Source organism: Apostichopus japonicus, chromosome 12 (assembly GCF_037975245.1).
Source record: "Apostichopus japonicus isolate 1M-3 chromosome 12, ASM3797524v1, whole genome shotgun sequence".
Classification (NCBI taxonomy): domain Eukaryota; kingdom Metazoa; phylum Echinodermata; class Holothuroidea; order Aspidochirotida; family Stichopodidae; genus Apostichopus; species Apostichopus japonicus.
In genome coordinates this window covers 26,094,190-26,122,005 of record NC_092572.1, presented here as the reverse complement: position 1 = coordinate 26,122,005, position 27,816 = coordinate 26,094,190, and the positions used below count along the sequence as shown (strand labels likewise).

The window sequence follows — 27,816 nt, the reverse complement described above, 5'->3', positions numbered from 1 at the left end:
AACTTGGTCTACGACAACTAATGACGACTTAAACGTGACTCGATAACAAAAACAATCTGATACTTTATTGTATGATGATATTCTGATTTATATTATTTGCCACATGCCTCAAGCATTTTCCAGTTGATAGGACTCAAATTCTCTCAAATGATATGTGATTGTGTGTTGAAGCTTTTATTTATTCCCTGCATTAAACATTACTATTCCACGACAGCTTGAAGAAGGAATGATTTGTAACGACACCATAACTCGACAGGATGTAAAGTCAGCAATATGCACACAGAAAGTCTGGTAGAATGACCAAGCTTTGTCATCATGTATTTGACACAAGACTTGAAAGAATTTCATACTCCTAGGACAGGGAGTATTTAATTGAAATATACTTGGGTACTACTTGTGTGTGTGATTTTTTTTTTCGGGGGGGGGGCGGTTGTTGTTGATTGTCACATGAAAGTTACTTTAGTGACAAAGCCAAATTAGGTTTGACTTGAATATCTTTCCGGAAATAAAACTTCTCTTTGAAGATTAGAGTTTCTACCTTGTGTATTCAGAACAAAAGTCATCATTGACACTTTAATCCCAAGCGAGCACGTGCAAAATTAGACCAGAAGGGAGCAACGGTTTTTTTTTTCCCTATGAGTACTAAAACTGCTCGCTGTTTTCAGACACTTCTAGTTCAACATACCACAGGGTAAATTCTTTTAGTTATTGTTTACCTCAACTTTTTTCTACCTTACTTATGGTAACGTTAGTTTATAATTAATTCGTTCAGTTACGAACTATAACAAGATTTTGTCCCACTCTTTGGGATATTATGCGGGTATTTGTCGTATCCGGTCTGTCGCCACGAACGCACACACTTTAAACGATGTAAATCCGCCGAGCCTCTTTTAGATTTTACATAGGTAAACATTATTATTGTTAACGTTGTCTGCTCCGTGTGTGCTCTCGTAGCCATTTTACTAACACGGTGGTTAAAATTCATATCACTCTTAAAATTCAAATCAAACTTTACAAATTTTAATCAGGAAATAAGAAGGAATGTAACTTATTATGAATACTGACAGACATAATAATGCCATCAACAAGTTGCGAATATATAGTGGCATAATCGTACCTTAGGAAATTGCTAGTTAACTAATGTTGCAATAATTTTGTCACATGATTAGATACAATCATATCTAACATACTACAAGTTAACTCTTACCTCAATTGATATTTCAAATATCTGCTATATTTAGAATGATCTTACCTGGAATTTCACATATTACTCCAGCATCTTCACTATGACCACAGTTGTGTACACCGACACCACTGTTATTACAAGCCAAAATATGTTCTTCGAATCCGATACATTGTACATCTTCCAACCAGATTTTACCAGTTCCTTGCCCATAACTCGCAGAACTAGTTGCTGCCTCCGCCGCAGTAAACCCAAGCTGTCGACACGCTACGTCGGCTTCATCTTTTCCCCAGCTGTCATCACAAATTGTTCCCCAAGCACCGTTTAAAAAGATTTCTATCCTGCCTTCAAAAACCGTGGTGCCGTCAACTAGTCGTATTTCTGATAAAAGGTAAATATTTTACAAAAATAACATTTCAAAATAACGTACGACTCTTTTTCTGAGGCGGTGTATGTTATAATTATGCTTTGCCCAAACAGACTTGGTCTACGACAACTAATGACAACTTGAACGTAGCTTGATCACAAAAATAATCTGATTTTGTTGTTGTTGCTATAATGATATTCTGATTTTTATTATGTGCCACTTACCTCAAGCGTTTCCCACTTGATATGACTAAATTTCTCTCAAATGGTATGTGATAGTGTTTTGAAGTTAACATTTATTCCTGCATTAAACATTAATTTTCCACGACAGCTTGAAGAAGGAATGAGCTGTAACTACACAATAACTCGGCAGCTTATAAAGTCAGCAATATGAAATGAACCAGAATGACCAACCTTTGTCATCACGTATTTGACACAAGACTTAATGGAATTTAATGCTCCTAGGAAAGGGGGTATCAAACTAAAATACATTTGGGTGCTGCTTGTGTGTCTTATTTTTATGGTGATAGGGGGGAGCGGGTTGTTGTTAATTGTCACATGGTAGTAACTTTAGTGAACAAGCATAATTAGTCTTGACTTGAATATCTTTCCTGAAATAAAACTTCTCTTTGATGATTACGGTCTTTACCTTGTGTATTCATAACGAAAGTAATCATTGACACGTTAACCCAAGCGAGCACGTTCAAAATAAGACCAGAATGGAGTTTCGGTTTAATTTGTCTCCTGTTAGTAATAAAACTGCTTGCAGCTTTCAGGCCCTTCCAGCACAACATACCACAGGGTAAGTTTTTCTAGATATTGTTTTCCTTAACGATATTTGCTACCTAAATTATGATGACGTTAGTTATACTTAATTCGTTAGTTTACAATCTTTGATAAATTTTGACCCACAATTTGGGATATTATGCGGGTATATGTCGTATCCGGTCTGTCGCCACGAAAGCACACACTTTAAACGGTGTGAATCCGAAAGACCTCTTTCGGATCTTACATAATACATTTATATATAAAACTTAGTCTGCTCCGTGTGTGCTCTCGTAACCATTTTACTAACAAGGTGGTTAAAATTCATATCACTCTTTGATTGGAACTTTAACAACATTATTCAGGAAGGAAGAAGGAATGTAACTAATGATGAATACTGACAAGGCATAATATTGCCATCAACAAGTTGCGAAATAGTGACATAATCGTACCTTAGGAAATTGCTAGTTAAGTCATGTTGAAGTCATTTTGTCACATGATTAGATATAATCATATCTTACATAATAAACGTTAACTTCAAACTCAATTTATATTTCAAATATCTGCTAAATTTAGAATGATCTAACCTGGAATTTTACATTTTACTCTAGCATCTTCACTATGCCCACAGTTGTGTACACCGACACCACTGTTATTACAAGCCAAGATATGTTCTTCGGATCCGATACATTGTACATCATCCAACCAGATTTCACCAGTTCCTTCTCCGTAACTCGCAGAAGATACGGCTTCCACAGCAGCACTATACCCAAGCTGTCGACACACTACGTCGGCTTCATCTTTGCCCCAGTTTTCATCACAAATTGTTCCCCAATCACCGTTTAAAAAGATTTCTATCCTGCCTTCAAAAACTGTGGTGCCGTCAACTAGTCGTATTTCTGATAAAAGGTAAATATTTTACAAAAATAACATTTCAAAATAACGTACGACTGGTTTTCTGAGGCGATGTATGCAATAATTAAGCTTGCCCAAACAGACTTGGTCTACGACAACTAATGACGACTTGAACGCAGCTTGATAACAAAAAGTATCTAATATTTTCTTTTCTAAAATGATATCCAGATTTTTGTTATGTGCCACATGTCTTAAGCGTTTTCCAGTTGATAGGACTCATATTCTCTCATATCGATTGTTTTTGTGCTTAGAAGTTTACATTTATTTCCTGCAGGAAAACATTAATATTCCACGACAGCTTGAAGAAGGAATGCGTTTAAACGACACAATAACTCGACAGCTTGTAAAATCAGCAGTATGTACAGAGAAAGTCTGGTTGAATGACCAAGCTTTGTCATCATGTATTTGACATAAGACTTAAATGAATTTAATACTCATCGGAAAGGGTGAATTAAACTGAAATACATTTGAGTGTGGCATGTGTGTCTGATGTGCTTTTTGGGGGGGGGGGGGCGGGGGGTGGGTTGTTGTTGATTGTCACATCATAGTAACTTAAGGGAAAAAGCAGAAATAGTCTTGACTTGAATAACTTTCCTGAAATAAAACTTTTCTTTGAACATTACGGCCTCTCCCTTGTGTATTCAGAACGAAAGTAATCGTTGACACTTTAACCCCAAACATGCACGTTCAAAATTAGAGAAGGGAGTTATGGTTTTATTTGTCTCCTGTTAGTACTTAAACTGCTCGCTGATTTCAGGAAATTCCAGTACAACATATCACAAGGTAACTTTTACTAGATATTGTTTTCCTTTACTAAACTATAGATATATTACCTAACTTATAATAACGTAGGTTTATAGTTAATTCGTTAGTTACAATCTATAATAAGATTTTGACCCACTCTTTGGGATATAATGCGGTTATATATTATATCTGGTCTGTCGCCACGAACGCACACACTTTAAACGGTGTGAATCCGAAGTGCCTCTTTAAAATGTTACATAAGTATACATATTTATATTTAACGTAGTCTGCTCCGTATGTGCTCTCGTAGCCATTTTACTAACAAGGTGGTTAAAATTCATGTCAGTCTTTGATTGAAACTTTAACAGTAGTATTCAGGAAGGAAGAAGGAATGTAACTAATAATGATTACTGACAAGGCATAATATTGCCATCAATAAAGTTGCGAATATTTAGTGACCTGATCGTAATTTAGGAAATTGCTATTTAAGTCATATTGAAGTCAGTTTGTTACATGATTAGATATAAGCATATCTAACATACTAACCTTAAATTTTAAAATCAATTTATAATTAGAATATCTGCTATATTTAGAATGATCTTACCTGGAATGTCACATTTTACTCCAGCATCTTCACTATGACCACAGTTGTGTATACCGACACCACTGTTATTACAAGCCAAGATATGTTCTTCGAATCCGATACATTGTACATCATCCAACCAGATTTCACCAGTTCCTTCTCCGTAACTCGCAGAACTAGTTGCTGCCTCCGCCCCAGTAAACCCAAGCTGTCGACACACTACGTCGGCTTCATCTTTGCCCCAGCTGTCATCACAAATTGTTCCCCAAGCACCGTTTGTGAAGATTTCTATCCTGCCTTCATAATCTGTGGTGCCGTCGACTAGTCGTACTTCTGATAAAAGGTAAATATTTTACAAAAATAACATTTCAAAATAACGTACGACTGTTTTTTTGAGGCGATGTATTCAATAATTATGCTTGCCCAAACAGACTTGGTCTACGATAACTAATGATGACTTGAACGCAGCTTGATAACAAAAAGTATCTAATGTTTTCTTTTCTAAAATGATGTTCAGAAATTTGTTATGTGCCACATGCCTTAAGCGTTTTCCTGTTGATAGGACTCATATTCTCTCATATCGATTGTTTTTGTGTTTTGAAGTTTACATTTATTTCCTGCATTAAAACATTAATATTCCACGACAGCTTGAGGAAGGAATTAGTTGTAACGACACAATAACTCGACAGCCTGTAAAGTCAGTAATGTGCACACAGAAAGTCTATGAAAGGGGGTATTTAACTGAAATATATTTGGGTATTGCTTGTGTATGATTTTGTATTTGCAGGGAGGGGGTTGTTGTTGATTGTCACATGATAGCAACTTAATGGAAAATGCAGAATTAGTTTGATTTGAATATCTTTCCTAAAATAAAACTTTTCTTTGAAGATTACGGTCTGTACCTTGTGTATTCAGAACGAGATTTATCATTGACACTTTAACCCCAATCGAGCAAATGCAAATTTAGAAAATGATATCAGGCAATTTCAGTACAACATACCACAGGGTTAATTTTTCTAGACATTGTTTTCCTCAATTTTATTTCCTGCCTAACTTATGATAACATAAGTTTATTATTAATTCGTTTAGTTACAATCTATCATAACATTTTGGATCCACACTGTGGGATTTTATGCGGGTATATGTCGTATCCGGTCTGTCGCCACGAACGCACACACTTTAAACGATGTAAATCCGAAGGGCCTCTTTTAGATTTTACATAGGTATACCATATTATATTTAACGTTGTCTGCTCCTTGTGTGCCCTCGTAGCCAATTTAATAACACGGTGGTTAAAATTCATATAAGTCTTTGATTGAAACTTTTAAAATATTATTAAGGAAGGAAGAAGGAATGTAACTAATGATGAATACTGACAAGGCATAACATTGCCATCAACAAGTTGCGAATATTTAGTGATACATCTTGGATATGACGGGTGTCTTGGGTATGACGTTAGACTGCATCCAGGCAGAGTGGGGAGGCTGTGTGTGGGGTTAGTCAGTCCCAGGCTAACGTCCTATAAAAAGCACACTAGAAGCCATTATTACCTACAATGCGACTGGCGGGTCGGTCGGCGCCATAAAACCGAGCGGGCCCATTGGTTGGGCTGGGAGCAGTCTGCATGGCGGATTTGGCGTTCTGCGGTATTGAAGGCATGCAGCAGCACCAGTAGTAGGTGTGCGTAAAATGGCGGTTGTACTTGATAGTATGCTCCGGCCAGCTGCATCCGTAGCGGTTTGACGTCCCAGCGGATTATTAGTCTATAATTCTCTTGTTTTTGAAAGATGTGTGATAATGAACAGAACGCTATGGAGTTGGCAATTAGGACCCCCAGGGTTGACCGTGCTCCTAGAGCTACTGGGGAAGGATCAATTCCAGATAGGAGCTCTGAGACATACAATGACGAGCCACGCTTAAACTCATTTGAGAGGCATGGTTCTGATACTTCTCAGGCAACTTCTGGTAGAGGTCAACTATATCTAAACATCGCAACATGGAATGCCCGTACATTGAATGATTTTGGTAAATTACATCAGGTCCGCATGGAATCAGAGCGTTTGAGTTTGGATGTACTAGGGCTTGCAGAACTTAGATGGACATCATCGGGACAGGTGAATACAAATTGATGGATGTTCTACTACACAGGCGATGACAAAGTTCACCAAAGAGGTGTGTGTTTCCTTGTAGCACCAAAGACTGTCAAAACTGCACTGAAAGTTTACCAATTTCATATAGATTTATTGTGATCCGTCTCAATGCAAAGCCACAGCCAATGACAATCATCCAGGTCTACATGCCAATATCTGAGGCAGAAGATGATGAGGTGCTTTCGATATATGCAATGTTGCAAATGGTAGTGGATGTTTGTCCAAAGAAAGATCGTCTTGTGGTTATGGGAGATTTTAATGCTCAAATTGATGCAAATCGCCAGCACATGTCCTGTGGAAAGTTTGGTGTGGGAGAAGGTAATGACCGGAAGCAAATGTTCCTTGACTGGCTCAGTGATAACAAATTAATTGCTATAAACACCTGCTCTCAACACAGAAAGAACCAGTTGTACACTTGGTGCTCCCCTGGAGGTCAATGGAAGAACCAGATTGACTTCATTGCCATAAGGCTACGTGACAGAAGAGAATGCAAGGATAGCCGGGCATTACGCAGTGCTGACTGTGGTTCAGACCACCAACTAGTTTGGTGATACTGAAGGGACGCAGTTGGAACAACAAAAAACTGCTTACCAAGAAGCTCAAGCTAAATCTGGAACAGTTGAAAGATCCAGTAACTGCAGCTGCATTCGAATCCAGTGTCAAAGGTCATCTAAAAGGCAAGGATGTCACATGGCCAGTATGGGCACATGTACTAACTTCAGCAACAAAAGAACATTTTCCGGTTGTAAGGAAGACAGAGAAACCATGGATAGATGACCCAGACTGCCAACACTTGATTGACCAAAGACGACAAGCGAAGATAACCAACTTTCAAGGCGCAGATTACAGAAACCTATGCAAATCTGTCAAGATAGCATGTCGCAAGGCAAAACGGAAGTGGTTGGCTAGTTTGAGTGCTGAGGCAGATCAATCATTCAGGTCTGGAAATACCAAGCGTACCTACCAGCTGATAAGGCAGATTAGTCGGAGGAGATCTCCCCAGCCAGGCATTGGTATCAAGGATAAGAATGAAGAGATGCTTTATGAAGCCGGTAAGATCAAGGACCGATGGTTAGAGTATGGCGCACAACTCTTTAGCTCAGACCTACCAGGGCACACTCCTGATGAACATCCACCAGAAGCACGGGAACCAAAAGTTATGCCAAGTGAAATTAGAGCAGCCATAAAGAAACTGAAGGTTGGTAAAGCGGCTGGTCTGGATGGGACTTCTGGAGAAATGTTAAAGGCAGGAGGAGAGTAGTACAAGCCATGAAAACAATTTGTGATAACATCTGGAAGACTGGTGTTTGGCCAAGCGACTGGACACAATCTGAAATAATAATCCTACCAAAGGTTCCAGGTACACAGGACTGCTCCAAGCATAGAACCATCAGTCTGTTGTGCCACGCTTCTAAAGTGCTGCTGGAAGCTTTTCGTAGCAGGTTAGCACACTTTGTAATGCCGCAGATCGCTGAGGAGCAGTGTGGTTTTGTTGCCGGCAAAGGGACAACTGATGCTATCCTCACCATACGTAACATCATTGAGAAAACAGTGAAAAGACAAGATCAACAACTGTGGCTGATGTTTGTTGATTACAGCAAAGCCTTTGACACAGTCAACCACGCTGTCCTGTGGAAAACTCTCTTGGATTATGTCACACCTAAACACCTAGTCTGGCTACTGGAGACTATACTCAGAAGCTACTGGAGTTATTAGAGTCGGAGATGACCACACAGACTAGTTTCCATTTGAGAAAGGAGTTCGGCAGGGCTGCATTGTGTCCCCCTTGCTTTTCAATGCTTGTGGTGAAGCCATCTTGCGACAGGTGAAAGAGACATTAGATGATAGATCGGGTAGCATTGTTGGTGGAAGAGCAATATGGAATATCCGCTATGCTGATGACACCACACTGATTGCACGCTCAAAAACAGAACTGGAACAGCAAGTAGTAGAATTGGAGAAATGCAGCCACACCTTTGGTCTCCATATCAACTCAGCCAAAAGTCATGTTATGGTTCATGGTAGCAAAGAACAGATCTTTCTTGGCGGAAGTGCAATGAACTAGGTAGACAGCTTCAAATACCTTGGCTCAATGGTAAGGATTGATGGAGACTCTACACCAGAGATTTGTACTAGGTTGGCAATTGCAAGAGATGCCACCAGCCAACTAATTGGATTGTGGAAGGCAAAAGAGATCAGCCTGAAACTGACGAAACAGCTGATGAAATCTCTTGTGTGGAGTGTAGCTCTCTATGGTGCAGAAAGTTGGGCGTTAAAACAGAATGACACGAAGAAAATAGAATCACTTGAGCTGTGGGTGTGGCGTAGAATGCTTCAGGTCAGCTGGAAAGATAGAAAGACAAATGCATGGTTCCGCCAGTAGGAGTTTCAGAAGAGGAAGGTCTACTTCTCCAGTTAAGGAAGGGGAAGCTGTCCATGTATGGACATTGGAAGCGCCGATCAGAGCCTAATTCAGATGACAGTAGCAGGAGAAGTAGAAGGGAAGGCCAGGCTAGGACGTAGGAAAACAGGATGGATCGATAACATCAGGAAGTGGACAGATGGAAAAATGGCCGTGGCAAGAGCAAGGGCACACAAGAGAATGCCGACGATTCTTTGAGGACTATGGCAAAACAGCAGCAGCAGCAGTGATACATCGTACCTTAGGAAATTGCTAGTTAAGTCATATATAACATACTAAACGTAAATTTTAAAATCAGTTTATATTTCAAATATCTGCTAAATTTAGAATGATCTAACCTGGAATTTCACATTTCACTCCAGCATCTTCATGATGACCACAGTTGTGTTCACCGACACCACTGTTATTACAAGCCAAAATATGTTCTTCGGATCCGATACATTGTACATCATCCAACCAGATTTCACCAGTTCCTTCTCCGTAACTCGCAGAAGATACGGCTTCCACAGCCGCACTATACCCAAGCTGTCGACACACTACGTCGGCTTCATCTTTGCCCCAGTTGTCATCACAAATTGTTCCCCAAGCACCATTGATGAAGATTTCTATCCTGCCTTCATAATCTGTGGTGCCGTCAACTAGTCGTATTTCTGATAAAGGTAAGTATATTACAGAAATAACATTTCAAAATAACGTACGACGGGTTTCCTTAGACAATGGATTAAGACCAGATACCACAAAGCATGTTTTTTTTTTAAATTTTTCCTTAGCTATACTTCCCATCTAATGTATGATAAAATAAGTTAATAATTAATTCTTTTAGATATAATCTCAAATAATATTTTGACCCAATCTTTGGGATTTAATACGGATATATATCGTAATAGGTCTGTCGCCACGAACGCAAACAATTTCACTGGTGTCAATCCGTTGGGATTCTTTTAGATCTACATAAGCATACATATAGTATTTAACTTTGTAGGCAACAGTATGATCAACTTCACACGTCCTGTGAAGCTCCCTTCGCCATTCACTAATCTCACTGTAATTCGGAGAAGCCACGCGCTAGCAGGACAACTTACAGACATTCCTTTTCTGTTACACGTAGTTCTTAATTTATATTTTTAAGAATTGTGTTTATAAATAAACAAATTTGTAAGAATCTTGGCGTACGACCAATTAAAAAAAAAATCAATTTCAGCCTACCTGTTGCTTCACTTAATATCAGGCAGTAATTTTTACCTGGCTTAAGCGACCAAAAAAGAGGAAGAAGCACGCAAATGCTGGTCGATTACAAATTTCACTTCGAGTGGCTCCGAGTTAAGCATATAAACTAAACTTTGAAATATTCCTATTTTAGAAAGCCATTTCACATGGGAAAAAAACAGATTGGTCTTGGTTGAAAATCCCATCTTGTTGTAAACCGTCCCAGGATCGAACCCAGGACCTCCCAATTGCTAAGTATTAAATGCAATGATATCCATGGGCGGCAATCAAGGGGGGGTGGGGACATGTCCCCCAATATTTTAGGTGGGGATATTGTATCTAATATCCCCCAATATTTGGTGGCATAGTATATTGTGTGGGTATAAATAGTAAATAATGAGTGACATTATTGATCCAAATCATATTTAGCGGTGAAGCGCGAGAACAGTTTTGAGGATGCAAGTTGCTACGCGCCTGCACCCAAGCAAATGTCCCCCCCCCACCCACCCACCCCCCCCCCCCCCCAATATTTTGTACGAACCGCCGCCCCTGATCACATCTAACATACTAAACGTAAATTCTAACTATATTTATATTCAAATATCTGCTAAAGGAAGGATGATCTTACCTGAACTTTCACATTTCACTCCTGCATCTTCATGATGACCGCAGTTGTGTACACCGACACCCCTGTTATAACAAGCCAAGATATGTTCTTCGGATCCCGTACATTGAACATCATCCAACCATATATTACCATTACCTTCTCCGTAACTCGCAGAACTATTTGCTGCATCCGCCGCTGTATACCCAAGCTGCCGACAGGCTACGTTCGCATCATCCATACCCCAGCTGTCATCACAGATAGTTCCCCAAGCACCATTCATGAAGATTTCAATCCTGCCTTCATAATATGTGGTGCCGCCAACTAATCGTACTGCGGATGACGGTAGATATATCACAAAAATAGCATTTCAAAAATAACGTACGATGGGTTGCCTTAAGTAATGTATTTACTAAATAGACTTGCCCAAAACAGACGTGGTCTACGTCAACTGATGACGACTTGATGACGACTTGATCTTAAAATGTATCTGATTTTATATAATGTTATTCTGATTTTTGTTATGTGCAACAGAACTCAATTTTTTCTAGATCACATAAACTCACATTTTATCAAATCAAATCTTCTTGTGTTTTGCAAATTTAGATACCTACATGAAACATGAATTTTCCACGACAGCTTGAAGAAGGAATGAGTTGTAACGCCACAATAACTCGACGAATATGTAAGCTATATGTCAGCTATATGCACACAGGTTATCTGGTCGAATAGCTTAGCTTTATAATGATATACTTCACATAAGCTTGAATGAACATATCACTCATATGACATGGATATACTTGACTAATATGTATATATATAAATATATATATATATATATATATATATATATATATATATATATATATATATATATATATCCATATGCCGTTGCTTTTTTTGTGTGGGATTGGGTTTTTTGTCGAGTAGCACATCATAGTAACTTTAGTAAAAAAGCAGAATTATTCTTGACTTGAATATCAAAATTTGGACCAGAAAAGAGCAACGTTTTGCAACTGGTCACTGACTCCAGGCAATTTCAGTACAACATACCACAGGGTATTTTTTTAGATAATTTATTTCTCAACTATACTTCCGCCCTAACTGATGATGACGTAAGTTTATAAATGATTAATTTACTGATAATCTCAACTAAGATTTGGACCCAATCTTTGGGATTTAATACGGGTATGTATCATGTTGTCGCCACGAACGCACCCACTTTGAACGGTGTATCCTCCGGGCCACCTTTAGATCTTACATTAGCATACACATTTTATTTAACCTTGCATGCTCAGTTGTGTACTCTCGAAGCCGCTTTATTTACAAGGTGGTTGAAATTCATGTCAATTTTAGATTAAAACTTAAAAAGTAGTCTCATCCGTAAATATGCATTTACCTTCTCAAATTGGTAGTAACATGTGTACCTATTTCGATCTTACAGAGTTGTTCTGACATAAATCGGTTGATAAAAGTGGAAGCGATGCTATGTGATGCCACCATGATTAAAAATTATATTTAGTAAAATGATCGTTACTCAATTTCGAATTATGAGTCGCATATGAAAATACCTCAAGAAGGTTCTCAAATCAATAGCAAGAATATCATTTAAAAATCTTTCCAATTTACTGTCTCCAATACGCACGTAGACCGTTACAGGCTACACCGACATCTTCGTCGTGAGAATCTTCAGATGTGTCGGTCTGATGAGGACATCGCAGCAAGCTAGTCTCTTGGCCTTCACAATTGACCTCATCGATCCATATTGGTCCAGTGCCCTGTCCAAAATGCGCACTCCTGTATGCAGTGCCACCATATGGAAAACCGAGTTGACGACAAACAACACTAGCATCAGTATCATCCCATGGGTCTTCACCAACGGTACCCCATTCTCCGTTCATGAACAACTCCACACGTCCTGTGTAGATCCCTTCGCCGTTCACCAATCTCACTGTAATCGGAAAAAACAAGTACTATACTGTAGCATGGCAGCCTACAGACGTCTTTTTATGTTGAACGCAGTACTTCTTTTATTATGTAAATATTTGTTTGTAAAGAATTTTCTCATTTAAGAATGATGGTATTTTGAAAAGTTATTTTCCATCACTTTTAGCCCTCTTCTTGTTTACTTATAATCAGACATTTATTTTTACGACTCTTAAGTGAGCGGGAATGTGAAAAGAGCCCGTAAGAGCCGATCGATTACTAATTTCACGGCCGGTGGCTTTCAGTTCAACATTTAAACTCAAACTTTGACCCTTACTAATTTAGAATGCCATAATAGATGAGGAAAACCGTTGATCGCTCGAGACGAAAAACCCACATGAGATTGATTCGTCCCAGGATCGAACCCAGGACCTCCCGTTGCTAAATATCAAATGCCAGCGCCTTTATCAAATCGGTCACAGCACCGGTGACATATTTCAGGAAAGAAGAAGGAATGTAACTTATCATGAATACTTACAAGGCATAATTTTGCCATCAAAGAGTTGCGAATGTTTAGAAAAATCATTGTTCCGTAAGAAAATTGCTAGTTAAGTCATGTTGAAGTAATTTTGTCATATGATTAGATACAGTCATATCTCACATACCCAACGTAAACTCTGACATCAATGTATATTTCAAATATCTGCTTAATGAAGAATGATCTTACTTGGAATTTCACATTTTACTCCAGCATCTTCATGATGACCACAGTTGTGTACACCGACACCACTGTTTTGACAAGCAAAGATATGTTCTTCGGATCCAATACATTGAACATCATCCAACAAAATTTCACCAGTTCCCTCTCCGTATCTCGCAGAAGAGACTGCTTCCACAGCCTTACTATACCCAAGCTGTCGACACACTACGTCGGCTTCATCTATTCCCCAGCTGTCATCACAAATTGTTCCCCAAGCACCGTTTAAGAAGATTTCTATTCTGCCTTCATAATCTGTGGTGCCGTCAACAAGTCGTACTGCGGATGACGGCGAAAGTAGCATTTCAAAATAACGTACGACGGGTTTCCTTAAACGATGTCTTGAATAATTATGCTTATTCAAACAATATTGATCTACGTCAACTGATGACGACTTGCACGCAGCTTAATCACAAAACTAATCTGATTATTTGTAATGATATTTGTTCTGTGCCACTCACCTCAGGTTTTTTTTTTCTAGAGAATAGGACTCACATTTTTTCAAATGGAATGTTCTTGTGTTTGGAAATACACATTTATTTCCTGCATTAAACATTAATTTTCTACGGCAGCTGAAGAAGAAATGAGCTGTATCGACACAAGAACTCGACAGTTTAAGTCAGCAATATGGACACAGGACGTCTGGTAGAATGACCAAGCTCTGTAATTATATATTTGACATAAACCTTGAATAAATGTAAACCTAATAAGAAAGGAGGGTATTTAACTAAAATATATTCTGTTGCTGCTTATGTGTGTTTTTTGTTTCTTTTTCTTTTTCTTTATTTGAGAGTAGGATAGGGTGGGCAGTTGGTTGTCTAGTGTGATATCATAGTAACTTAAGTGAAATAACAGAATTAATCTTGACCTGAATATCCTTTCAACAATAAAGCTTCTCGTTGAAGCATTACGGTCTTTACCTGGTGTCTTCAAAACGAAATTCATTATTTACATCCACCCCCCTCCCCATGTTCACAATTGGACAAGAAAGGAGCGTCGTTATTGTTTGTCTCATGTTAGTGCTAAACCTGCTCACTGACTCTGGGCACTTCCAGGACCAGATAGCACGAGGTACGTTTGTTGACAGTTTGTTCCTATAGTATGCTTCCTACTTAACTTATGAAAACATACGTTGTAATTTATTCTTAAAGTAATAATCTCAAATAGGATTTTTACCCAATATTTGGGTTGTAACACGGGTATATATTTTATCGGGTCTGTCACCATCATTCACACACTTTTATTTGTGTGCATCCACCGGGCTTCTTTGAGATCTTTCATAAGCTTGTATATTATATGTAACTTTGTATGCAACTTATGAGCAACTTCATTAGTCCTGTGTAGTTTGCTTCGCCATTTACTAGTCTCATTGTAGTTCGGAGAGAAAACACTTACCGGCTAAACCACTTACAAACATTATTTTTCACCTAGTACATATCTTGTTTTTTTTATTTAGAATATATTGTAACGAATTTTCTAATTTTAAGAATGATGGCATAGGAAAAGTTATTTTAATCATTTTTAGCCTTTCTCTTGCTTACTAATAATGAGACATTTATTTTTACGACGCCTAAGAGACGACGAATGTGGGAGGAGCCCACGAGGGGTTATCGATTACAAATTTCCCTTCGGGGCTTCCAACATAACAGTTTAACTCAAATTTGGAATCTCTCTAATTCAGAAAGCTATTTCACAAGGGGAAACCGTAGATTGCTCTTAGATGAAAAACCCACATGATTGTGACTCGTCCCAGGATCGAACCCAGGACCTCCCAATTTCTAAGTATCAAATGCCGGCGCCTTTATCCACTCGGCCACAGCACCGGTGACATATTTCAGGAAGGAATAGGGAATGTTACTTATCATGAATATTGACATGGTATCATTGCCATCAACAACTTGTGAATGTTTAGTAACATAATTGTACCAAAGGAATACCTAGCTAAGCTATGTTCAAGTAAGGTTGTCACATTATCTTGTGCAGTCATAACTAACATACCAAACCTAAGCTGTAACCGCAATTTATATTTTAAATATCTGCTAAATGTAGAACTTACCTGAATCTTACTTGAATCTTACCTGGGAATTCACATTTCACTCCAGCATCTTCATGATGACCACAGTTGTGTACACCGACACCACTGTTATGGCAAGCCAAGATATGTTCTTCGGATCCAATACATTTTACATCATCCAACCAGATTTCACCAGTTCCTTCTCCGTAACTCGCAGAAGAGACTGCTTCAATAGCCGCACTATACCCAAGCTGTCGACACGCTACGTCGGCTTCGTCTTTGCCCCAGCTGTCATCACAAATTGTTCCCCAAGCACCATTCATGAAGATTTCAATCCTGCCTTCATAATCTGTGGTGCCGTCCACAACTCGTACTACGGATAACGGTAGATATTTTACAAAAATAACATTTCCAAATAACGTACGACTGGTTTCATTAGGAAATGGATTGAATAAATATGCTTGCCCGAAAAGGTTTGGTCTACGTCAACTCATGACGACATGAACGCAGCCTTAATCACAAAACTAATCTAATTATTTGTAATGATATTCTGATATTTGTTTTGTGCCACTTACCTCAAGCTCTTTCTAAATGATAAGACTCAAATTCTATCAAATCGAATCTTCTTGTGTTTTGCAAAAAATTAAATTTAGATACTGCATTAAAAATGAATGTTCCACGACAGCTTGATGAAGGAATGAGATGTAACGGCACAATAACTCGACCGCTTGTGAAGTCAGCAATATGCACACAAGGACGTCTGGTGGAATGACCAAGCTTTGTAATTATATATTTGACAAAAGCCTTAAATGAATGTAATACTCATATAAAAATGGGGTATTTAACTTTTAACTTTAAAAATGCTGACCCTGCTTGTTTGTGTATTTTTATTAGGGATGTTGTGGTGTGTAACATCATAGTGAACTTTAGTAAAAAACAGAATTAGTCTTGACCTGAATACCTACCCTAAAATAAAAGTTCTCGTTGGAAAGCACGACGGTCTCTACCTTGTGTCCTCAAAACGAACTTCATAACTGAAATATACCACCCTCCCCCCCCTTTCAAACGAGCATGTGCAAAATTTGACAAGAATGGAGTACCGTTATTGTTTATCTTATTGTAATACTCAACCTGCTCATTGATTCTAGGCACTTCCAGTACGACATACCACAGGTTCTTTGTGATGTTTTTTCTCTCCTTTTTAACTACCATTCCTAATTTCAATTTTCAAATCTTTAAGAATAATAACCTACAAATATTTGGATCAACTTTATCCCTCTTGCTTCACATATAGTCAGACATATATTTTGCCAAACCTTAAGCGACGAGGAATGTCGGAGAAGTCAGAAAGGGGTTATCGATTACAAATGGCACGTCGGGTGGCTTCCAGTATAACATTTTTACTCAGTTCGGAATCTTTCTAATTTAGAAAGCCATTTCAGATGGGAAAACCGTAGCTTACTCTTGGATGAAAAACCAACTTCGATCAACCGAGGACTTCCCACTTGCATAGTATCAAATGCCACCGCCTTTATCGTCTCGGCCACAGCACCGGTGACATATTTCAGGAGGGAAGAATGGACATAATATTGCCATCAAAATATTGCCATAAAATAATTGTAACTAGTTTACTAGTTCATTCATGTAAAAGTAATTTCGTCACATGATCCAAATGCAACCATATCGATACAAAGCGTAAACTCGAACTTTAGTCATATTTCAAGTGGTCTTACCTGGACTTATACATTTCACTCCAGCATCTTCTCCATGACCACAGTTGTGTACACCGACACCACGGTTTGCACAAGACAAAACATTATGTTCTGATCCGCCACATTGTACATCATCCAACCAGATTTGACCAGTTCCTTCTCCATAACCGGCAGACGAAACTGCTGTGATAGCCGTACCATATCCCAGCTGCCGACAGGCTACATCCGCATCTTCCTTGTCCCAATAATCATCACAGATAGTGCCCCAAGCTCCATTCAGATAAATTTCAACTCTGCCTTCGTGGTCCCACATACCACCCACAAGTCGAACTGGGCGCCAAGATAAGAACAATACAAATGCCTTCACCAAGGACAGATGACAATTAAATATGACGAAAGGTAGCTTTTCTTAATAACGACCGTTGTTTCTTTAAAACTTGAAACAATCTTATCGAGAAAGGATGCCAATTCTATCACAGATATGAGAAAGGCACATGGTCTCAAAAAGCATATCTATATCACGCTATCACAATATAATCATACTATAATCTAATAATATAGCGGCCACAATGGGCATCAATTGAGTCTAATTAAAATGTACGCATACAAAAGTGAGTTCAGTAGTCGAAAACTTTACAATGTGAAATAAAAATATAAAAACTAAAAGGAATACCAAAAAAAAAATGTCAAATGTCAAATGTCAAATAAAATATGATACCAACTACTATCAACTCTTATGATTTGTAATGTCAACATAGCAAGTAATTTTTAGCAATATCATAACAGTATCTAAATAATTTGAATGCTTCGATGTAACGGGTTTTAAGGAAAACTGCTTAAATATTGGCATCTGTTTAGGTTCTTAATACTAAAATTGAATGAGTCCAAAAATGTATTCTTAGATACAACTTGCATCGAATTTCTTAAATCCATGATTTTATTGTAAATGGCGTTCTACTATGTAGATTGACACGATTTCATGTTGTTAATGTTGACAGACTGCCCAAGACTGCTTAAACCAAATTCTCGCTGATACCTTTGGTCTTAATCTATGTGATTGACATATGATTGACAAGAACAGAATATACTTCTTTTAAATGTAATTTTTCCTTGAAGGAATTGCTTGCCCATCATATGCAAGAGTCCCTGATTAAAGGTATATGGGCATCCAACCAAAAAATCTATATGTCTTACTGTCCATCATTACCAAAATGACTTGACTTTTCTTTTGCATTTCAAAATATGATTGACAAGAACAGAATGTACTCTCTTTTTAATTTAATTTTGCCTTGAAAGAGATGATTGTCCATTAGGGTATGTAGGCATCCAGCTAAATGAGCTGCTTTACTCAACAAATGTAGTTTAAGATCATCTAGTGGAAAATCCGTTATAATTTGTTTGAGATTACTTATTATCTATGCAACAATTATGATTAGAATTGTTGTGGGATACCGCACATTGGTTCTTTGAACTCCAATGAAAAGAAAAGTGTCCATGTTCTGCCTAAGGTCCTCCCGGAACTGAAGATAGGATCATATATTGCTGCCCTTTACAGCTCCGAATCGACCCAAGATAGTAGCAATTTTGATAATTGTGTTCAATAAGACGTCAGACGTATGGCAATAAACAAAGACTTTGTAGGTACGGTACCCACATATACATTTTATGATATATGTTATTATTTATATATTTCATATATAAATGCCTTTGTTTTGTTGGAGTAAAGCAACAAGATACAGGTAGTGTTATTTTTTTGTTTTTGCGTTTTATCGTTCTCGGAAAAAAAAACTATATTTGTAATCATCTGTTTTGCAGCTAGGTTGGATGAACTTAGCTTCATTGAGTTGTTAGTTGTACGAGCTGGCTACTTAATGTAGGATGAGATAGGTCTAGAAGTTTTTCCATTAATTGCTTTATGACGTACACATAATCTGTTGATTTTCCTTCTGATATAAAATGGTTGCCACTGGAGGTCAGTCGTAATCCGAGCAACTGTACCTGGTTCACGCTTGAACTCATTCTTGACGAACCTCGCCCCTCTTCGCTGGACCATTTCAATTTGTTTCAAATGCTTGGAAAGATGGGTATCCCAAGCGGATGATGAGTATTCTAGGTGAGGCCGAACAAGAGACATATACCCTTGCTCCTTTAGTTTCGCAGGACAGTTTCCAAGGTTCCTTCTGACGAATCCAAGAAATTTATTTGCCTTTTTAGTAATGTTTTCTATATGGTGACTCCAATTCTCTTTACAAGAAAGTTCTAGCGGGACCGTGATGTCATATAATATGTGCATAGGTGAACGGGCATTGACCTTTTTAGGAGCATTTACCTCCCAGACATGTTTGCTGCGTACCTTTAATCTGGAAGCTAAATTATCCATATCTCCAATGATATTTGACAGATAGTTATAATAAAGACCACTGGAAGCAGCAGAACTCTTGAGAATTTAGACTTGTTTCTTAGACTTGTTTCTGCAGCAGTAGATGGTTTGTTTTACAATCTCTCTTCAGAAACTCAGCAGTACACCCTGTTAATGGTCTTCGATTGTTTTAATGCGTGTGATGCTGTGTTTCACGTTGCACGTCAGTGTTGTACGTGTCGTCGTGCGTGGGTAACATTGTTGCATGTGAGTTGCGTCGTGCAGTGTTTCTTGGTTTAAATTACCCTTTATTCTATATGCTTCTGGTTTATTGTTTTAAGTTGTCATAACAACGATTGATAGCGATGGACATGCATCTGTTTTGTAAGCTTAAAGCAAAAGATTTATTGTAAGTTGTTTTTCTTTAAACCTCCTTTGATGTCACAAATTACATCAGTGTAATTTAAGAATGATAATGTCTATGGAAAGTACAGTTTAATTTTAATGTCATATAATACAATGATTGTTGCTAATGTTGGTTCAGTCGGAGCTTTTTCAGATTGTGGATTACTAGACAGAAGAACGACTCGTTTATGTCGACCCGTTAAAGCTCATTTGTTTTATTTCATAGGAAAGGAGGGATCGTAGTATGCTTCCGTGAAGTGTTCGCAACATACGGAGCTGTATACTGGCTAGGCCCAGTGAAATCGTCGCTGGTGTTCTTCATAACTTGGTCATAATCGCCATGTTTTTTTTCGGCCATCGATGAAGGCTTATTGCATGGGTAATAACATTTTTGCAGCCCCCAACAACACGATGGACCGGCATTTCTCTCGGATATTTTACAATATGTTGCAAAAAAACTTTAAATTTCTAACGATACACTGTAAAAAATGTCTGTGATATAACAGCTTTACGCCGTTCATCTACTAAAATTAATCATGTTGTTAAAAAAAATTGTTGTCCATTTACAAAATGTATTGTAACAACATTTTCTGTATATGGGAACAAAATGTTCATAACAATACATCAACTGCTGTGTCGGAACAAAAGCATCAGGCTCGATCCAAGTTTTAATTATGCGGTCGAAGTGACCGCGAAAACGTTACACCAAATCTTGCATCATAAAACGAGAACCGTATTTTACATGTTGTTGGAATGATAGAAAGAAGCATATACGTTTAGTCTTACGCAATCAACGAGTTTTTTCCGAAATAGTAAAGTTAACAACTGTGTCGCAAAGTTGTAGATGACCTTTGTACACTACTTACAGTTGAATGACGCTGGGCGCGCGCACCGAAGGTCCGAAACCGCTGTAATTACGGTAAGTTATGATTTCAAAGCTTTGTAGTCCTTTTTAATCTAACATGAGTGCAACTATAGTGAATTGAGTCATATGAAACTGTTACTTTTTACGTAAGCATTTATTAAAAGTTCGTTTGTTGGTTTGTTTGTTTTGAAATAAGCGGCAAAGCAAGTAGGCTAGGCCGACAGCACAGCTCTCTGTCGGTCCATTGTGTGCATACTAGCACAGGATGCTATGGCAGTTCTTTGTTAGGCGAGCATAAACGATCGCTTACTTCTAGCATATCGTCGTAGCTGTTTTGACAGTCATACCAAACCTAAGCTTACATTCATTCTTTCGCGGTATCGTTTCGCTATGATATAACGCAGCCTAGACACTGGTCACCAATCAGTATCTATGCTTTATTATATAACATAGATTCTCTTAGAAAACTTCTTGATATCACTTTAACTGTTTAGTTTGAAGCCCCGATCGGCTTACACTAAATCTTGGGGGGGGGGGTCGTGCAGTCCCGTCCTGAATCTTGGGGGAGTCGTGCAGTCCCCTATGGCACGCCAAATGTTAAAATTCAGAAATGAACAATCTAGGCTAGGCTTATGGTTAACAAACTCTGATCTATCACTAAAATAGATCATCGATCAATTAAAAAAAAAAATTTTGTCTGATAAATCACGTTTTTCCAGTGATAAATCAGAATTTTACTAATACGACTTGTTTTGTTTTTCTCGCTGAATTTTGAAAACTAATTATTGGTCGGTAAAACCATTTGTTATTCCTTGTTCAATTCTGAATGATGCTATAGCATGTAATGGGGAAACCCTGTATGTACTATGTGCCTGTCATTTGATGCATTGGCGTATACACACGATATCACAAGAACCAAAGATGTTTGAACTCGAAATTTAGTATTTATAGGTATGTTTGAGTGGGAGAGGGCTTAGGTGGAAGTTAACTATACAAAAAATTCCTGAAGGAAATTTCTTTGTAAAGGGGAATTGTGATAATTGCGAGCTAGAAAAAAAATACAGGCAAAGTCTACCTCCTAGCCCTCCTCCCCCCCACCCATCCAGAACTGTGCCTGAGCTGCTAATTGCCCCTAGCCTACTTTAAGTATCATGGACAGTTGATGTATGCACTGTTGTATGCTATACTAACCCAATCTTAGCATGAATGTACTGATTGTGGGTGTTATGAATTATGCCAAACTGTAACCTACTTACAGTATTAACTGATATGATTTGTCATCTGTCAAAATATATGTAACCAAAAGTGTTTGTTTGTTTTCCTTACATAGGATTGGCTTCAGCTAAACCTGAGATGGAATAGTCAGGGGCACCGGATTTGTAATGTATTGTTGGAGAGCCGGACCCATTTCCGAAAGGTTTTAATTTCCATATGTTTTTACTCTCTTGCAGATGGTTACTTGTTCATGTGGTGTTCACTCTGATACTGCAGCTAGAAAGATGTGTCACTACCCGCTTCATCAAAATCAACCAAATTTTCAATTTACGTGCATGTCCTGAAGAAAAGTGCAACAGAATTTTTGTAAGTTATTCAGCTTTGAAAAGTCACTTCTATCATGACCATAGAGAAGATGATATTGAAACACTCATTTTATCTCTATCCTAAGACTATGATTGGTCTCACATATCTATGCACTAGGTCATCAGGTTTTGACTTTTTTTGTAGTAAATTGCATCACAGTGACCACTGGATTCATCCAGAGTGCAAGAGTTTCACTTGCAGGCTACTCTTGCATAATTTCTGAATGAAATTGCTTTTAAAATTATAATCCATGGATCTTTATACTTTAAGATATTAATAAAAAATGATTTTGTTTTTATGTAACAGGTTGCAATCCATTTCTTAGAAACAGAATGGCAATAACAGTTGATCGGGAACCGCTGCTGTATCCTACATCCATTACTGCTGTGTTGAAGATGTTGTTCATGAGCTACTATGTGTTCAACATATGCTATCCCATAGCTCGAGGTTCAAGCAACCATGGAATACATACAGAGGTACAGTTTAAACCTAGTTTCTTGACAGATTAATAAAGGAGGTGCATTCAAACTACAGTTCCTCCATCTTGTTGAGATCATGCAAGAAGAACTGCAAAGAAGAACTGTCATCGCCAACAAATGTTGTGCAACATTAAATGTTTTCATTAAACTACTAGTGCACCTGTCGGGCATGCAAATAACAACAGTTTATATATAATAAAATGGATACAAACTTTTATATATATATATATATATATATATATATTTATATATAACTTTTATGTGAAGTTTAACTAATTTTGGGGATACTATTACCAAAATTGAATACATTTAGTTTTTTAAGCACTAGGATGTTTTTGGTAAACAAGGATAGATTGGACTCATGAAACTTTTTTCAAATTATTCCCTACAGAATACTGTTCGAGATTGATCCAGGGAGAGGGTCTAGGGCAAAGAAATCTTACAGATGGTGTATAAATCCGAAAGTAACTTCTCTTTGTGAGCGGATGAAGGAAAGTAGAGAGTGAGATATGCAGTGAATGTGACCAAAAGTATTAAGCTACTTGAGCTAACGGCATTTAATTTTGTTTTGTTTAATGCCATATACTTTTTGTTAAATGATACCTCCATTTCAAAAGCGCTGAATCTGTGAACTATTCTGCTATAAATCACTAAATTTTACAGATTCATGTTACAATGTAACTTAAAGTTGATTTTTAAAATACTTAATAAACAATAAGGTAATCTGCTTGCTTCAGAAGTCTTTTAACCAAACATTGTATTTTCTTAAATACAAAATATGATTCTGTACAGAACAACCTCGTAGCTTTTTCAGTACAAGTTGGATGTAATTATATAAAAATATCCCAAATTTGAGCACTGTCAAGTAGATTTTCTGATTGTTCTATATATTGGAAAGGGTTCATTTTATCAAAAAAATATCCAAGTGTGCCTGAGCATTTCAATTGAAGTTTCATCACTTTGACATTGACCATCAATCTAACTGTTTTCTTTTTTCTTTCTATTGATTTGGGAGTTGTTCTGATAGCGCCTGGCAGTAAAGCTTATTTCCAAGGGTAGCAACTGTACTCATTCAAAACAAAGTATTTTTACTAGAAGAAATCCTTTTAAGTACTCTAAGCATATAAATAGTATTTGAGTTTCACACTGTTAATATCTTTTTGTTTCAGGTTCAGTTTCAATGCAACTTAAGTGGTTTCCAGGTTCATGTTATTGTTTTGTTTCTTATTTCTTTAGTATGTCATAGAATAGTATTTTTTAGTCGTTGCTCTTTCATTCTAGACACTATCTCTTTGTAAGAGTGCTAATTACAATGGACAGCAGTATCCTTGGTAGGTTCATAAGGTAAATTGACCCCTTGCTATTCAGCATTTACCAATCTTGCTTAAATAGTATTTTACCTTTGGGAGTCTAATATCATCAGGAAAGTCCAGATTAATATGCTGAAATAGTTTAGTAGTAGTATGATAATATCACTGTTTTTCAACGCACTGGTAGACAAATACACACTTTATCCCTGTTTTTGAATGATATCTAAACTGTTCATGTTAGTGTAATATATTGTTACATTGTTGTTTGCAGTGCTAATTCCACATTTGCTGTTTATGATATTCTAAAAGTTTAAAACACCTGTCAAGATTGCATGTTGGTAAATAAAGATATGTGTGTTTGGTAAATTTGACTCTCTCAATGTGTTCCTCTTGGTATAACGTTTATTTTTTCATCTAAATCTCTTTCATTTACAACAAATTCCTCTCTACAAAGGATTCGCCCAGGATCACAAATTACTTTACCAACATATAGCAGCTTCATTTGAATACATAACTTTTACTTTCAACCACAACTTTTTACTGTGTATACAAACTGTTATTTGGTAAATTAACGGAAACATTCTGTCTAGAAACGAAAAAAGTTCGACCAATATACAAAAAGTATTTTGAATTTTACATCACTTTTTCCATGTTGCCACATAAAATTCTACCTGAATAAATAGGAATGAATCTGTTTCTACACAAACCGTAGTGGTGCATTTACAGTTGCTGTTGTACACTGATGAAAAAACAGATGGAAACTAATTGACAGCTTTTCTTTTGTAAATATACAGAGAAATTTTTTACAGTGTATGTCGTAACAGATTGGTTGTTCTCTCAGTGTTAATGTGCGTGTATGTGGGACGGCATGATCGCCGCGCATCCGGTACATGCCCGGGCTTGACTTGCCTCATTTCAGCCAGTTCTCCAACATCCACTTACTCAGTGGCGGAGCGTCCATACGATCAGGGGGCGGATGCAACCCCCCCCCCCCCGACGAACTCAAAGGGACTGCTGGCGCCCTTTTCAGCTTTTCACTACTTTTTACTTATTCGCGATTATTGACTATTTGATTGCGCTCTCATATACCTATTGACATTTGCCATATTCTGTTGGTGTAATTTTCCGACAAAATGGCAATGGCCCCTATTTATTCTCCGTTTATCTGTAAATTAGCAAGGCCCGAAATGGGTCATTTCCTGCAATCTATAGAGTATCTTTACTCAAAAATTGTCTGTACGCTCCGCGCCAACCTGTGGTGGCGCTCCGCTTAGATAGTGTCGAAAGCGCCCCCCCCCCCCCCGACCATACACCTAGCTCCGCCACTGCCCTTACTACACTCAAAAACGTCTTTGCGAGTACACTACGAGTAATAGCTACTCTCTTAAAACACCATCGAATATACAAATTACAATGTTTTTACAGACTTTCTCGTGCAATCGGAGAAATTGCAGGCTTGAGACCCATATTTTAGGGCTAGGTATTCGCAGCATAAAACACTCAGGAAGTGCCGTTTCCGGCCATGTTGGGGTTTGAAAAAAACCTAAAATTTTATTGTACGCTCCGCGCCAACCGATGGTGGCTCTCCGCTTAGATAGTCTCCACACATTAGCCCCCCCCCCCCCACCCCCAATAATTTTTCCTTTCCGCCGCGCCTGGACTAGTCTAAACCTTTTCGTTTTCTGGTTTAAAGTTAAATGCAGAGCTCCCAACTGACCCGCAATTCGCGGAAATTAGAACTGCATTCTAACACCCAAACCGCATTGTAATTGTCAAGTATACATAAAAAAATTTGCATCAAATTTTGACTTACCATCATTTCTTTAGCATTTAGTATAATAGAGCATAAAACCTCCTTTACAGCATCATTTGAACCTCAAATTAGCCAATATTTCTTTTCATTGGGGCGAGCAGCGAACATTTTCATGCCACGGGAAAGAATGAATTATCACCTACTATTCAATTTATTGATGTTACACACACAAAAATGCATATTTCTCAGAATATTTTGGGTGACAAAAGCCTTTCTAAGTGCCACCATTTTACATGTAGGCATCACCAGGATTCCAAAAAAATGCAAAAGGGGAGGGGCACACCCCCTCCCCTTATACCCCTCCCCCAGGACGGCGATTCGTGGCATGGACCAGCATTTGCCTTCTCAAGAGTTGGGAGCTATGTAAATGTATGAGCATGAGGATTTACAGTTTTACACCATTTTGCAGTTACAGGCTGGTTGTAAGAAATCTATAACCTATGAGAAATAAAATTTCTTGAGAAAGATGATCCCAACTTTGTTTTATAAATATTTTACAAAATTACACCTGGGAAACATTTTTTTAGAAGTAAATTAACATCACCATTGTACACTTTTGTCGCACCAAATTGCATCTGAGGGCATTCAGCAATAGAAAATTTTCCAAAGGGGAGGGGCCCGCGCGGGGCACCCCCTCCCCTTAGACCCCTCCCCCATATCACTCTAATGCCACTTTGGCCCCTCCCAAACAAAGGCCCTGGATCCGCCAGTGAAGCGAGATATAATGTTCATTTGGAGTGTTAAAATTGAAACTGACGAAAATGCAATATCAACACTTACCATCTCCATTTCCCTGTGTGTATACGAGGGGTAACATCGCTGATAGCAACGTCGCCAAAGAGGTGAGAAAATTTATACCTATTAGAAACATTTTGTTGGTGTTGTTCCTTGGAGTACTCAAGGCTCAAATAGGCTGCAAATTTTCATGTTGAATCAATTATACTGGGGGATCTTCAGCTACGTACTTTACATTCACTTGACAAGCTGCAGCAGAAATATAAATTTTATACGGAAGCTTGCGGAGGTCGTAATGTGTCTCAGGCATGACACTACCCTAAAGTACACTTACTACATATCAGAGATGTCACTATACATCCGTAGAGTATATCCTAATCTTACAATTATTCCATTGCTTGTTGAGGACTTCTCCCATATAAAATGCATAAACTAATGATCGTTAAAGCAAAAGTTCCTTTTCAACCGGTGTCTCCATGAGTTTTATACCGAGCCGTGCATGTCACTCATATTTTAATATGTTTTTATTCGTGACGTGGTTGGTGTAATTTTGATCGCAGTCACGACTGTAACAGAGTCACTTACGTAAGTACGTGACTAACTTAATTACCTAAACACACACCGGAGGCCTCCTGTTTTAAATATAACTTAGCGAAAGTTCCAAAGCGAAAAAGTGAAGGTTTGAAAACAGGAAATCATACTCACTTTTTATGATGAAAATTTTCCTTTCCGTTTTACGATCTAGAAGGCAGTTCTACGACTAAAGTTATATCCGATCTAAATTCGCGATAGTCACATGTTTGCGATTGACTAGCCAATGGTTTGATGTCGGTAGATCCCATAAATGTTTCATATGATATATATATATATATATGTCACAAACTTTTCCAATTCTTGATCTAAAGCTATAGTCAATGTTAAT

The 27,816-nt window shown here is 37.9% G+C and overlaps 1 protein-coding gene and 1 long non-coding RNA gene across 2 annotated transcripts in view; one reads left to right on the top strand and one right to left on the bottom strand.

Annotated features, from left to right (window-relative positions):
* Positions 1-27,816, bottom strand: part of LOC139977990 (uncharacterized) — a 94,249-nt gene extending 66,433 nt beyond the window's left edge. The window contains exons 1-11 of the mRNA XM_071987882.1: positions 27,600-27,816; positions 26,940-27,143; positions 17,369-17,677; positions 15,700-16,008; positions 13,592-13,900; positions 12,584-12,889; positions 10,963-11,271; positions 9,467-9,778; positions 4,578-4,889; positions 2,902-3,213; positions 1,253-1,564 (exon numbers count right to left, since the gene is read on the bottom strand). Of these exons, the coding sequence (XP_071843983.1) occupies positions 1,253-1,564; positions 2,902-3,213; positions 4,578-4,889; positions 9,467-9,778; positions 10,963-11,271; positions 12,584-12,889; positions 13,592-13,900; positions 15,700-16,008; positions 17,369-17,677; positions 26,940-27,030 (2,881 nt within the window). The 5' untranslated portion in view covers positions 27,031-27,143; positions 27,600-27,816. The remainder of the gene's footprint in view (positions 1-1,252; positions 1,565-2,901; positions 3,214-4,577; positions 4,890-9,466; positions 9,779-10,962; positions 11,272-12,583; positions 12,890-13,591; positions 13,901-15,699; positions 16,009-17,368; positions 17,678-26,939; positions 27,144-27,599) is intronic.
* On the top strand, positions 19,167-25,011 carry LOC139976925 (uncharacterized). The gene is made up of 4 exons (XR_011796322.1): positions 19,167-21,030; positions 22,428-22,557; positions 22,864-23,033; positions 23,428-25,011. It is a non-coding gene; the product is annotated as an uncharacterized lncRNA (long non-coding RNA).